The 15,683-nt window shown below is 40.0% G+C and overlaps 1 protein-coding gene across 1 annotated transcript in view; it reads left to right on the top strand.

Moving 5' to 3' along the window:
- KAT6B (lysine acetyltransferase 6B) overlaps window positions 1–15,683 on the top strand; it is a 198,569-nt gene that overhangs the window by 123,256 nt on the left and 59,630 nt on the right. The window contains 6 exon segments of the mRNA XM_043518117.1: window positions 539–654; window positions 914–995; window positions 4,085–4,217; window positions 10,709–11,640; window positions 12,615–12,736; window positions 14,492–14,607. Coding sequence (XP_043374052.1) covers window positions 539–654; window positions 914–995; window positions 4,085–4,217; window positions 10,709–11,640; window positions 12,615–12,736; window positions 14,492–14,607 — 1,501 coding nt within the window.

Genomic DNA, 15,683 nt, shown 5'->3' on the forward strand with positions numbered 1-15,683 from the left:
GTAAGTAGTAATATAACTAAAATGAAAGGAATATATTTTTATAGTTCATTGAATATATTTTATTAGATTTTCCATTGTGCATACTTCAAAAATACTGTAATCTAGTTCTAAAATTTAGAAATGTATTAATGCTATTATAGTAAACTCTTTAATAAGTTATGGCTCACTATGGCTACTATGAAAAGGATTAATTCAAGTGTATGAAAAGAATCTTTTTCAGAGTCAGTGATAGTTTAATATGCTGTGGAGACAGCCTGGACAAGACATCGTTCAGTTTCAGGTGCTTATAGACTTATTGACACATTATGATTACAGTAAATGCAAACTTTCCAGCTCTCCCCACACTAAAGCATTCTGAGCAGCTATTTCATATCCTCTTCAGAAGAGGAAAAATAAGTTGAATAATATAAAGTTCTGAGAATGGTTGACATTGGCAGGCTTCCAGTAATGGAAAATGCAGTGGTGTCGTAGCCATTGTAGGACACAGGAGTTGGAGCTCTATTAAACCTCAACACATTTTAAATACTCTATTTTGCAGGGCATCCATCATGTTTGAAATTTTGTCCTGAGTTAACAACAAACGTAAAGGCCTTAAGATGGCAGTGTATCGAATGCAAGACGTGCAGTGCATGTAGAATCCAAGGCAAAAATGCAGTAAGTTAATATTTTAATAGCAGAGTGTCTTTTGAGTTCATGTTTGCATATTCACCCATATTCTGTGGGCTAGTCCCTTCAACTTTACAATTTCAGGCTACTTTAAAAAGAGTAAAAATATAAGCCTCTATATAATGTAATAAGCTCTATAATCACTGTTTTCAGTTTCTTTTTTTCTCTTACTGTCAGGTTTAAAAATACAAAAAGTATGATGCAGAATCTCTAGTAAGTTTGTATTAAGCCTTTTTTTCAATTTCAGGATAACATGCTCTTCTGCGATTCTTGTGATAGAGGTTTCCACATGGAATGCTGTGACCCACCGCTTTCCCGGATGCCTAAAGGTGATACTGAAAACCTTTCTTGTACTAATGTATTAATTAGACCAGATGTTCAAGTGCCAAGTTAGACTTTCAGCATTTATAGATTGCTTAGCGGTATGGTCCTGAACATGAAAAGCAAAGCCTCTTGAGCTTGACTGCTCCTAAGATTGCTTCCTTGTGAAAAGTGAAAGAAATTCCTATTGATCAGTTTTATAACATGAGTTGAGTCACTGAACTATTTATTCAGAGTGAAGCTGTTGGGGAAGGCCATAGCTGACAGCATATGGGATATACATGCTAGGACATATCAGGGTACATGGAGGGAGCCTCCTTTGTGTCTTCCAGAGAATATCATTGTAAAAAGCCATATGACAAGTCATGTGATCAGAGTTCCTCTCCTCTCAAAGGATCTCTTTCTCCGTCTAGGATTATATGTACTATATGTCATATCTCATTTTGTTGTTTCACTGCTGATTACTGGTTCTTCTTATATTTCATTATAAAAATTGCTCCAGATATAAAGTTTTTGTAGCACCCTTTTTCTTAAATAATCAATATTTTTTTATTCATTTGCCCATCTTTAACATTGGCCAAGTAAGGTTAGGTGGTTGTTAGTATAGCTGAGTCACCATATATTTGAAATTACAGCTAGATATGATCTGGCCTTTTTTCAAGAACCATTGATGTAGATGGGTTTGTAGAGCCTCCTTATATTTTCTAAAATGTATAAGCTGGTTAACATTTTGGAGGGGAGTTTGGAGAATGCTGAAAATAGATGTGAACATTGCAAAATTATATATTTATCTGTGTTATAAAGTTTGGCCCCACCTACACTGGGAACAAAAGCATCCACTACTGTACAACCTTCTTTAAACATAATTACTGTTGGCAAGGTTCTAAAACAATTCGCCTTACCAAACAATGCTAAAAGAAACCATGCTGTAAGTCTGCTGCCACTGTCTGTGACATGGTTAAGCCTCCTCCAGAAAATTTTTGGGACAGTGGTTATGAAAATCCTGCTACTGTTAATTGTTTCTAAGCTGTATCCCCTACCTAGGCTTGACCAGTTGTCAACAACTAAGTTTTTCACCATGTACTAATGCTTGCATCATCTGGCAAAACTGTGTTACTTGAAAGCTTTCAAGAACTATTTCAGGATCTTGGACTTGAACTGTACGGAAAAGGTCTAAAGGGCCCATAGGAAATGAGGAGTGGGGAATTTTCAGCACTGCAGCCAGTATAAAGTATACTGAGCATAACTAGCGCATGGAAGCTCCAACTGAACACACACGTTCTGAAAAGAGCAAAATACTTTCAGAGAAGTAAGCAGGACTGGTTGGAATCAGTGGCCATTCTTCAACAAAAAAAACTTCAAAAACAGACTTCAACAAGAAACTGCAGAACTGGAATTAATTTGAAAACTTGATACCATCAAATTAGGCCTGAATAAAGACTGGGAGTGGCTGGGTCACTACAAAAAGTAATTTTCCCTCTGTTGCTACTCATACCTTCTTGTCAACTGTTGGGAATGGGCCACATCCACTCTCGTTAGCACTACAAAAAGTAATTTTCCCTCTGATATTCACTCCTTCGTATCAACTGTTGGGAATAGACTACATCCACCCTGTTTGAATTGGCCACATTAGCACTGACCCCCAACTTGGTAAGGCAACTCCCATCTTTTCATGTTCTGTAATATGTATGCCTACCTACTGTATTTTTCACTCCATGCATCTGATGAAGTGGGTTTTAGCCAATGAAAGCATATGCTCAAATAAATTTGCTAGTCTCTAAGGTGCCACAAGGACTCTTTGTTGCGTCAGCAGGACATTTAAATTTTGTCCATGCTGACAGCAGAACCATACTAGTTAAAACAATGTTTGCAAATAGTTGTCGTCTTGTGTGATTTTCACAGATAGATACAGTTGTAGCTTTCACAGTTTCAGTTACCATTTGAACAACCCCCCACTCTGCCCCCGTGACAGTCATGCAGTATCGTAAGCCTGTTGCAAATTTCTGTGGCTTTCAAATACACTTTTAACTTGGTTTAATAATGTGGAGCCATACAGCCATATTACAAGTATTTTGATCACAGCTTTTTGAAAATGGTTCCAAGTGTAATAGCCAACCTGAGTGTTGATTTAGCAGGCTGATCTATCTACACTGCAAAACATAAAGAGTTGGGGGATCTTGTTAAAACATAGCAGTCCCCCTGACAGGGTTAAAATGCTGTTCATCTTACGTCATGGATGGAACTAAAACATGTTTTAACCGTGCTTATCCCTTGAACCTTAGCAGGGCTTCAGTACGATACAGAGCATGATTTTGTCCTTTCTACACTGCAAGACCAAAAAATTGTGCAGACACACTACCATGCTGTAACCCATTTCATTCAACGTAGGTTTTACAATGTAGATGGGATTTCAAGGAGGCAGAGTGTAGTGGAGCTTTCCCTCTAGATCAGGACAACTTACCACACATTGGTATGCTTGGTGCCCAGGAAACTGTTAGTGTCCCCCAAGGCAGATTGTAACATAAGCTTGGTAAGTGTTGAATTAAGGTATCTTCTTGTGTGAAAGCCATACCAAGATTCTACTATGCTAGCACAACAGAGCTTTTGTTATGCTCTCAGCAGAGGGGTTTGTATGGTGAGAAGCCTAATGATTGTGTTCTCTAGTGTTCTTCCTCAGCCTCCCATTGACTGGTCCAGGAAACCTAAATGAGGGTAATTAACAATATGAAACTGAGAGAACATAGACGCTGAAGATGCAGTAAAACTCTTCACGTGTATCGATTTGTTTTCCATTGAAAGCTTGATCTGGTACTTCCTGGATGGGGAGAGGTCTGTCTGGCAGTAGAAAGAGGGGACATGTTAGAATCCTTTTGCTAGTGCCACTCCCCCATGATCCTTGTTGCTATGGGAAGGGCAAAGCTATCATTCTGAACTATAGAGAGAGTTTCTCTTCCCTTCCCCCAACCATCCTTTTTGCTGGAGTAGAATTTGTTGGAATAATGCACCTGAGGTGTAGCTTTCTATACCTTGGGTACAAACTGGACACACACTACATGCATGTACAGTTAAGACAATTGTTTATTCTTAATCAATGCAGGGATGTGGATTTGCCAGGTCTGCAGACCAAAGAAGAAGGGAAGAAAGCTACTTCACGAGAAAGCTGCACAAATAAGACGGCGATATGCAAAACCTATTGGACGACCTAAAAATAAACTAAAGCAACGAATGTTGTAGGTTCCCTTTTTCCAATTGATTATAGTGTTCTTGAAAATGTAATACAGTGAGATTTTAGATAAGTTTATTTAAAATTACACTACTGCTTTTGCTGAGTACTACAGCCTGAAAAAAAATCACATGATGAGAATCACCTATTATGCATAATGTTCAATGTAATGGAAAATAATTAAGTACAGTCGATATTTCTGAATATTCTGATGGCAGCAAAAAGTTATCCTAAAAGTTTGCATCACTTTAAAAAGAATCAGTATTGGATCTAGGGAAGGAATTAAACTTAAATTCAAATGTGAACAGTGTCATTTCCCAAATACAAATGGTGCCAACAGTCATCAATAACAAATAGCCATATGATTGATGACTTTAAAAAAAAAATATCATACCCGGGTTATCTGCACAATCCATATCAAATGGATGATATACACCGATAAAGTGAAAAATGTAATTCATTTCACCCCAAAAGATGTCTTGCAAGGTTTCCTCCAATTGATTTGTCGCCTATTCAGGAGAGTGTTCTGTGCTGAGTATTTATTTGCAAGAATATGCTATTTCAGAAATGCTGCTTGCCACCTCCTAAAATTGGTACAAATTCCCTCTTAATGTGTATAAAATCCCTGCCTACGACACAAGCTTCATAATGAGTCAGTGCTCAGTTCAAGCCCCAGAGGTATCCATGAGACCGAGCTATTGAGTCCAGAGTTATTTTGGAAAAATAACCTTTGACCTTTGCTGTTGCTAAGTAATGCCAGTCAGGTGGGGAGCGGGCTGCAGTTCCTCATGCTTCTCTCCAGCCCATGGGTATTAATGTCTGAGAGAAGAGGGTACTGTAGCACCATTGGCACCCCACTTCCAGTGAATGTTTATGTAGCTGAACACAAACTTGTTGAACATCTTAAAGCTGGAGGGAGGACTGTTGTGGGTGGAGGAGCTACCTCCTTTGTCCTCACCATCTTTTCATGCTCACGCACAAGAGAAAGCAGAGTAAAGAAAGGAACATCAATAGCATGGACTAAAAAGACAAGCTAAAAAAAAAGGGGCAAAATTTAAAGCCATCTCATTGATTCATTTCATCAATTTTGCACTAAGCACATCTGTGGCGATCACATTTCTTGTTGCAAGAGTGAGGTTCAGTGATGTATGCACACCATTGATTGCTACATCTTGACACTATAGCATCAGCTTGCAAGGTCTAGAGCACATGAATTAGTTTTTGCTCATCTAATAATGACAGTTATTATTTGGGAATCAAGTGCAAATGTTAAAAAGTAGATGGATTTGTAACATCCTTTATGGGAGCCCAGTGACCATCTATCCCACATTGTGGTGTTAGAAGGAGAAGATGACTGTGCAAACGCTGCTGCATAGTTAGTGAACAGATCTCCTGGTTCTCCAGGATTGTTCTGTTTTTTTGGCAACTGTATCAGTAGGTTTTAGGACAGAGTCCTAGTTTCATTATCTTCAGCAGATCTGGGATGATATTCACTCAGTTGATACCTCCATTTCTCAATGAAGTTCCTCTGCCATCCCCTTTGTCCACTTCTTTATTGCTGTGCTACTGTGCTTCAGTTTTTACCCTGGATATCCCCACTACTGTGGCAAAATCAAAGAGAGAGGTGACTATCAGAGAGGCAGGTTGATGAGTTGGTAGCACATTGGGCCCAGCAGAGAAGCTGTCATAAACATACAGCTAAGGGTAGCATAAAATCCCTCTTTACCATGTAAAGGGTTAAGAAGCTCAGATAACCTGGTTGGCACCCAACCAAAAGGACCAATAAGGGGAAAAGATACTTTCAAATCTGTCGGGGAAGGTTTTTAGTCCGTCTCTCTCGGAGCCATCCAGGAAACAGGGCAGGGAAAAATACATCTCCCTAAGCTATATCTGAACTAAGCGTCTAGTATTGCAGAAATAGTAAGTAATAGGAAAGAAATGCGTTAGGTTATCTTTTGTTTTAGCTTGTGAATTTTCCCTGTGCTAAGAAGTTTATCCCTGTTTTTGTAACTTTAAGTTTTGCCTAGAGGGGAAATCCTCTGTGTTTTTGAGTCTTTTGTTATTCTGTAAAGTACTTACCATCCCGATTTTACAGAGGTGATTCTTTTACCTTTTCTTTAATTAAAGTTCTGTTTCTTTTAAGAACCTGACTGATTTCTCTATTATCCTAAGACCCAGGGGTTTGGGTCAGTGATCACTTTGTAAGCAATTGGTTAGGATATTATTCTCAAGCCTCCCCAGGAAAGGGAGTGTAAGGGTTTGGGGGAATAGGAACTCCAAGTGGTCCTGTCCCTCATTCTTTCTTAAATCACTTGGTGGTGGCAGCATACCCTCCAAAGGCAAAGAGTTTGTGCCTTGGGGAAGTTTTAAGCTGGTAGAAATAAGCTTAGGGGGTCTTTCATGCAGGTCCCCACATCTGTACTCTAGAGTTCAGAGTGGGGAGGGAATCCTAACAGAAGCTGAGTCAAACTTTTGCATTAATGTTGAATGTGAGGAATGGGTTATTTGAATCAGCAAAGCAAGATGAGAAGGTTAGTAGCATGTCATCGTCCAACACATGTTCCTACCTTTGCCCCTGCATGTGCCCCTTAACGCTTTCCTCCAGTGCTATTCATTTGTACTTGAATGGCTCTCATCACTGTACTGTAGGAGAGCTTCACAACCATTAATGAACTCTACTACTTGCCTCAGTCCTATGGTCCCTATCAAATTTTTCTCGACACACCTAAAACCATCCTAAGATTCCACATTGTGAAAAATTTACTATTCACTGCCTAAAAACTTGGTTAATGCAGAGTTAAGGTTGACTAGCAGCATCTTGTACTTCTCTAGAATGTCAGATGTACTTATACTTAAACCTCTGAATGACTAACAAATAAAGAGTTACGGTAAAACCAACTTAAACCTTTGACAGCTGGGATACATATTGTTATAGGAAGTCTGCCACAAAACCTTAACCCTGCCCCCTTACATCATTGTGAGAGAGCATAGGACTGTACCCTTCCTGAGCAACTGGAGGATAGTGTGAAAAGTGCACAAGAGTAATGTGATGGAAACTATTAGGTCAAGTGTAGGTCAGGCTTTGTAAACACAAATTAGTTAGGCATGGCCTACATTCAACCACTTCACTTACTCTTGACAAATCACCAAAGAGTTGCCAGATTCTAACACCTATTCATCCTTGACCTAGGCAATGCCTGTGACACATCAGCTTTACCTAGCCCTGACTGAGACTGGCAGTGCACTGTGATGTGTGCCACCAAGCTGCTAGACCTCCCTAAAGTGGTAAAGCAGGACAGAGAGGGTGCATGGCACTTGGTGAAAGCCAGTGCAGATAATGTGGAGTTCTAATGGGCACTGAGAATATGCAAGACAGTGTTAGAAATGGATGAAGCGCTCTTATATTCCCCTGTCTTATTGCCATGCACAGTGGAATGTCAGTATTGGAGGTGACAGTAGCAGCTGTTACAGCAGTCTTAAGGGCTGAAGAAGAGCTCTGTGTAGCTCAAAAGCTTGTCTCTCTCACCAGCAGAAGTTGGTCCAATAAAAGATATTACCTTACCCATCTTGTCTCTCTAATACCCGGGACTGACATGGACACAACAACATTGCAAACTAAAACTCTCTATAGACATTTTAACAACTTTTGTCGGCTCAAACCTCCTGTGTATTTCTCTCAAATGGCTGTGAGAGCTGTGGTGACTTGCTGCAACTAACCTCTGGATCAATATGCTATGAGCCTAGACCAGTGTCAGTAAGAACGTGTGAAGAGCAATACCGATGTAACATTGAGTTGGACAAAATTGAGCGCAGATTTTATTAGAGGTACGTCAGGTTTTGATTTGTTCCAGTGCCTATTGCCAGTTGCAGAAGGGCAGCGGTAAGGGAGTCATCACCTTAGACTTAAGTATAGGTGTATTTGATGTTCTGGAAGGGTCTGAGGCACTACTGGCAACCTTAACTCTGCATTAACCAAGTTTTTGGGCAGTGAATTTCCTTTCGTTTTCGGAGAGGTGTTGGTAATGAAGGGGGCATCAAGGGGCACCTGTTTGGAGGAAAGTGAGGGATTTTCCAGCTCTGCCCTAGCTCCGGCTTCTCCATGTCCCTGATAGGGCTGGAGGAGCCTTGGGGAGAAATGAAGGTATTAACCAGGGGACTGTGAGAAGCACACCAGCAAGGGAGTGAGGAGGGGAAACCCTAGACTCTCTACTTCATTTTAGGGATAAGTACAAGTGTAGGAGTTTTAATTGAAAAAAAAAAGAGAGCTATCTCAGCCTCTCACTGTAGTAGTGCTGCTGCCCCATTATCCTTCTCACTACTTAGTCCCTAGAGAGAACTTTGGTCCAAGTTTGGGATGCCGAAATCTGATCACCCAAGCAGGGTGCATGAGGCGGCATGGCGGGGGATGGCATCTAAGGACTTTGATTTCACTTCCGCTAAAACGAAGTGGAAACATTTAGAATGACATGTGGTACCACTGTTAACTTTAACTATTTGGGTCATTGCACCACAACCATATAATAAATACTACATTTAAAAATGGGCAAGTCCTCTGAAAGAGCTTGCATGATGGTTTTGACTATAAAAATCTCATTCCCCACTTGTCTGAGGATTCTTGGGTAATCCTGGTGACTGATTTGTAGGATTTATGCAAGAATAAATTATTTCCCTGTTTTCTCAATTGTATGTATGTATTTCTGTCATTAAAACTCAAGAGTATATGGTTTCCCATTGAACAATATTCCTTAAAAATGGGATTATATCTTAATTTACAAGAATGGGTAAGAAGACTAGAGAAGAATAATTCCCTAAATGGAATCTACTGCAGAAATAATCCCACTTTAAAAGCAGCAAGAGGGTATGGGAGGTAGTGAATCTAGCCATCTTTCATATGGTGCTAGACCTTAATGTGTATAAAGTTGAAGCTGCTTAGCCCTTTTGATATAGTGTATGGAATCTTTTATCCCATACTAGTGGAATAGCACTGCTTAAAAGGACCTCTTTATGGAACCCTGAACAGGCAAGTTACTGCAGGAGATTAAATAACACCAGGTGCTTGTTAACTTTTGGGCACAGATGGTTATTGGCACATCTGGTACTGACAATATGTGTTGTAGCTAGAAATATGAACTTCTGGCATCAACAGATTCAGAAGACTTGAGAGAAAAAGATAGTATTTTTAAACAAAATTGGGAATTTTAAGAGCTCTTCAGCTACTCAAGTTCAATGATGTGTGAGAGTGAAGCAGCGGCCAGTTTTAAGGCAGGTGGGCTCTTGGAGTTCAGGTACCAGATGGTAGCCCCAGGTGCTCCATCTCTAACTAAAAGTAATCTGTTGGTATTAATTGTTTCACAATTAAGAAGAGAAAAATCTGTGGAAGGAAACCTTCCTCTGCAAAATACACAAATGTTTTAAATAAATGTAAGGATGCCTTTGTCGGAGAGGAGAGGGAGTGGAATAATTTGATGTAATTATGCAGCTTTGTTTGGGTTTGCAGTATAACACTTCCTGATGACATGTATTTCTTTACTATGAATAAGCTCAGCTGTTCAGTTTGTATTTACTTCAACAAAATACCATTCTTCAGTATTCCCTTCAGTGTTCTGTTGTCTCATTCAGTCATTAGCCATCAGCTAAATCAGCATTTTTTAATGAAAGCTTTGGTCTGGAGCATGTCCTCTGCTCATTCTTAGTAAACTTTACCACTTCTCCTCAAGCTCTTCCACATCATGCCTAACTCAGTTATGACTTTTCTTTTATCGTTATTTTATTTATGCTTTTGCTGTTTCCCTCCATCTCTCTATTTTTTGCTTTAACTACACTTTTATTTTTTTAAATAGAGTGGTCACTTTGTTAGCTGTATGGGTAGTGCTGTGCATAAACTACCTCATTCTACCTTTAGAGCTTCATTTTTTAAAGGGATATTTTTATGATCTTTTATTAAAAAAATACTAATTTCATCAGTGTAATCTAATAAAATCATACAAAAATACCAGTTTACTGAAGATTGTCTGTATTATTTCCCCATACTGGTGGAACACCTGTGCTGTCTTTTAGTGAACATTCTGCTGAAATCAATACAATGTTTTGATGTGCTGTGTATACTTTGTAGCACAGGACATGTGCATCTCCTGGATGTATGTTACAGATTTCACAGCAATGAAGTGTTTGATGTGAACAAAAACAGTATGTTAACAGTTTTTCTCTCTCAAAAGAGAATATTTTTCCTTAAAAAATGTGTTGTATATACTGAAGAGTTTTCTGTCTCACCTCCTTACTACTGGTACATGCTGTGGACTACCCAGTGAAATCTGATAGGTATCAGCGGCTCACTTTCATTCCGTGAATCATGTGTCAGTAGTGCATACGTATTTTTAAGGGTCACTGTTACACTCTTGACTTTTAAGTGCAATGGCATATATGTTTTATGTAGAACTGTTTTGTCAGCAGTTTTTGTAGTTTTTTAATGCTGATTTTATTTTCCAAATTTTTGCATAGGTCTGTAACCAGTGATGAAGGATCCATGAATGCATTCACAGGAAGGGGGTCACCTGGTAGGGGTCAAAAGACTAAAGTCTGTACCACACCTTCATCTGGTCATGCTGCATCTGTGAAGGATTCAAGCAGCAGATTGCCTGTTACAGACCCCACTCGGCCTGGTGCCACCACCAAAATCACCACCACCTCCACCTACATATCTGCCTCTACACTTAAAGTTAACAAGAAAACCAAAGGGCTCATTGATGGCCTTACTAAGTTTTTTACACCATCACCCGATGGTCGCAGATCACGAGGTGAAATAATAGACTTTTCAAAGCACTATCGTCCAAGGAAAAAGGTCTCTCAGAAACAGTCATGCACTTCTCATGTGTTGGCTACAGGTACCACACAAAAGCTAAAACCTCCACCTTCTTCACTTCCACCCCCAACTCCCATCTCTGGTCAGAGCCCCAGTTCACAAAAATCCTGCACTTCCACCTCTTCTAACTCTCCCCAAAGTTCTTCCAGTCAGTCAAGTGCACCCTCCTTTAGCAGCCTTCCTAATAACAGTCAGCTAAAGGGACTCTTTGATGGACTTTCTCATATTTATACCACCCAGGGACAGTCTCGAAAAAAGGGACACCCGAGTTATGCACCACCCAAACGTATGCGTCGTAAACCAGAGTTATCTTCCACATCAAAATCTAATACCCATTTCTATGGAAAGAAAGAGATTAGAAGTAGGTTTATTTCTCATTCCTCCACCTCTGGATGGGGTGTGTCTAGAGGACGTGCTTTTAAAGCAATTGCTCACTTCAAGCGAACAACTTTCCTTAAAAAGCACAGGATTCTAGGCAGATTAAAGTATAAAGTGACCCCTCAGATGGGGACCCCCTCACCAGGGAAGGGGAGCTTGGCAGACGGAAGGATTAAACCTGATCAGGATGATGGTAAGCAAAGGTCAAAGCTCCAACCAAACCTGCGTCCCGTCCAAAACCAAAATTCTTATTTTGTCACATAGGTCTTAGCTATTTCTCTTATTCTTACTTCACTCTCATACAAAAGCAATGAAACTTTGACCTTTTACCTAATGCTGACTAAACCTCCAAAATGTTTTTTCTGACTAATACTATACCACCGTTTTATTATTATTTTTGCATCTGTAGTGGCACTAGGAGCCCCAAATGCCTTCATAACGTTGCTTATGGCTTTGTAGTACCGCATGAGTAACCACTTTCATGCTACTTCCTTGTTCTTTCCCCTGCCCTTTCTCTGGCAGTAGTGCTGTCATTATGATTGTGTGCTGTCAGTGCTTATGATGGACATTTCAATTCTTCATTTCCCTCTGCTCCATTGCTTTTTCGTGACCAATTCCATCCTGCTGCAGTCTCCACAACACTTGATCTGTACTGCTGTAAAATGTCCTTTTTCTGATTTTTTTTTTATTTAAGTAAGAGGAAATATATTTATAATGTCTGAATGTACATTTAGCATAGCACTGGTTTCCTAATTTTTTAAAAGGTTTTTTGTGTTTTTAACTAGCACTGAAGGGGACATAAGATTTTTATTTTTATAGAGAAATAGCGTTGGAGGCTTAGAATACATTATACATATACTAGTATCAACTTAACAATTTCAGGAGGTTTGTGTTCAGAATTCATTTAGTACAGTTCAACTAGCCTATAAAGGCCTATAAGAGATAGGCAAGAAATAATGAAAATTGCTCCTGCAGCCGCAATTTTAAAAACTAGAGGGAGGAGGGGCATAGTTGCTATAACAGGTATAAAGGAGTCCAAATCTACACTAGAATGGGAGTTTCTAAGAGCCATCACTGCCTGCAGTGCTATTTAGGAGTATAACTCAGGAACTGTAAGACATGGTCTTCATGTCTGTGAATAAACCTTCTGCTGGTTTTAAATAACAGATACAGAAATCAAAATAAGCATCAAACAAGAAAATACAGATGTAATTCTGGTGGGGAGCAAGGAAATTGTTACAGAGGAGGATGTGGAAGTTTTTAAGCAGGCTCGGGAACTTTCTCTGGAGGTAAGACTAACTGAAAATCATTTCTGTAATGATGCATGTTGTGGTCAATTCAATTACCTCTATAAATTAACACTGAATTATTTTTCTGGTGTTCATTCTGCCTGATGGTATTGTTGGTACACTTCTTTGACCAAGTGTTTCATACTTGATGTATGTTTAGTGGAGATGTTCTGTATACAGTGGTATTATCTTAGATTGGAGCCCTGTCATCCCGGTGGAGTGAATCAGATGTGTGACACTTGTGGATTTTAGGTATCTGGCTACTGTTGGCTAGACAAGGAATCAAAAGCTAAAATCCTGATCCTTCCCCCCCCCCCATGCAGAAAGCAGGCACTATGAAAAGCAACCAGATAATGTCAGTGTCCTGTCACTCTTCTGTAAGAAATGCAGAACTGGATTTTATGATCAGTATATAACTTCACTGCTTTATGTTGCCCAGCTATTTTAATAGTCTATAAGATTATTATGGTCATTGAAATGTTTGAGCTGGATCTGCTTAAACTATTGCGCCAGCTGGTGCTTAGATGCTCTCTTTTTTAGTATGTGTTAGATTTCAAAGGCTGTATTTTTTCCCTTGCTCCTTGTATACTTGGCTGAGAAAGCCCCCAATGTACTAACTGGATTTCCCTTTAGTAAAAAGGGCTTTTACTTTCCTGTGCCAGTGTGAAAGGACAAGATTTTTCTTGTAAACCTCATTGTGGAAAGTGCTATTCACAGGTGAAGCTCATGGAGACAGACAAAAACTGCATCTCTGAGAGTATGGGATGGAGGGTGCACGACAACACTTGCTACTACAATTTTTTGCAGGGTTGTGTCTGAATCTAGACTTGTGCTCTCCTATGCAAGCCCTCGTCCAACCCCTCAGTCTTTTTTTAAGGGAGTCTAGCTTGGCTCTCAGTAATAAACTTCCTCTTGCAGGCCAGAAGTGCAAGTACTGAGACTATCTGGTATAGACATAAAGTATAAATTAGGCACAATCTCAGCCCTAAGTGTTTTGGCCTAGTTTGAGATTGGCTGTTGAGAATTTTACCTCTTAGTTTGCTGCTAGCTACTTCTCTTTATAAACAAATTCTCATCCCTCTCCCACAGTTCAAAGTATATTCTGTTGGATTTATTTGATTAAGGTAACCTTCCTCCTCCCCCCCCGCCAGAGTCCCCATTTAACTTCCTCTGTGGACCCTAGAAGTCATTGTCCTACCAAGTGGACTTCTATCATCTCAGCCAAAGTTAACTTATTTTAACACCCTGTGGGCACTGGAAGTTGCAAATTGAACCCTCGGTACCCACAGCGTCTGCTTCCAGGAGGGGTAAGTCCACTTCTGGGGTAAAGCAGGTGCTCCCAATGTCACCATCCTTCTTCATTTAGTTCTGATGGGAAGGACCCCTTAGAATTTGAGCCAGGATTCCAGACAAGCTCTGCCAACTACCTGAGAGATTTACTGAATCAGGAAACCTGTTTAGCTGGACCCAACCTCTGCCAGCCCTGCCTGTTTTGTGGGCAGCATCACCCAGAGCCAGGCCTTCCAGTGGAATGGAGCTTACAGCCAGCTTTTACTGTTGCACTCCAATCCTGCCAGGCTTTCTGCAGCTTGGGTTCTAGCCCCATGTTGGGCAATTTCCAGAGACCTCTGACAACTAATCATGTCTGAGAAACTTGAAGGTTTTCTAATCTTAACCAAATGAAAATGAAGATGTGAATTGACCCTCCTCTAATTCCTTATAACTGGAACTTTTTGCTTTTGTTACACCTGACAGAAAATCGGATGTAAAAACAGCAGTGAAACAAATGGCCGGTACCCTTCAGTGATAGAATTCGGGAAGTATGAGATCCAGACCTGGTACTCTTCACCTTATCCGCAGGAATATGCGAGGTAGTAGAGTGGTCAAGATTACTGTTTGTTTTTATGTGATGATGGGGACGGGGGCTTCATCCTGTTCTTTTGTTTCACGGTATTTCAGCTGAGATTAAATTTGACTAACACATTGAGGCAGCACCCAAAACCATTACTTCTACAGCACTTCTTTTGTAGTCTTATTAATTTTGTATGAGTTCCGAGTTGTCCCTTTATTGCAAACATGCTATAAATCCTCTCTCTCCCCTCCCCACCCTCCCCATCCCAAGCTGGTATTTCCCTCTTCCACTGAGAATGAGGTGTATATTGTGAACAGAATATACTGGAATAGACCAATTTCATTTTATTAACTACAGGTCTGTCCAGTGGCAACAGCCTACTTCACTCGTTTGTAAACTTTTCCTCAGTTCTACCACACTGGGTACTGAACAGCCAGGTACAGGGAGCAACAAGGAGGCTGAGGTGATAGCGGGTAGTACATTAGTGTGAACCAACAGTGTGATATGGCATCTAAAATGGGCATTGTGATTCTTGACTTGCAAAAGGCATTACATTACGGAATGGAGAATCGATAATTCCTCTTTATGGTGATGGAGGCAGTTCTCCCTAGAATAGGTGCGGTTTTAGGCACCAAATTACCAAAAAGATGCAGATATAGAGGGGAAAAAAACCATACATGATCAAAAGTCTTTGGGGATGATTTTCCAGGAAAGATTAAAAACTAAATATGTCTATAGGTTGGCAAAATGATGATGGAGATGTGGGCATAAGTGTCTACAAATACTTGAAGTAAGTAAACCATTAAAACCACCTGTATATGGTGTTAAGACATGCTAGTTGCTTTTAGAGCACCTGTAAATTGGCCTCTGCTCCAAAAATATTATAATATAATTAGTCTATGCAAGAGTGTCCTGCTGTTTCTGTAGATTTAAAATGTGGATAAACATACTGCTAGAAAAATTAGTGCAGCGATTAGTTTTGTTCTGGCAGTATGAGTGTAGGGGACTGGACTAGATGACCTCTTGAGGCCCTTTCTAGTCCTATGATTCTATGAAACTAGGTGATATAGTTGGTCTTCTTTCTCTAATTTGTCT

Source organism: Dermochelys coriacea, chromosome 7 (genome assembly GCF_009764565.3).
Source record: "Dermochelys coriacea isolate rDerCor1 chromosome 7, rDerCor1.pri.v4, whole genome shotgun sequence".
Taxonomy (NCBI): Eukaryota; Metazoa; Chordata; order Testudines; family Dermochelyidae; genus Dermochelys; species Dermochelys coriacea.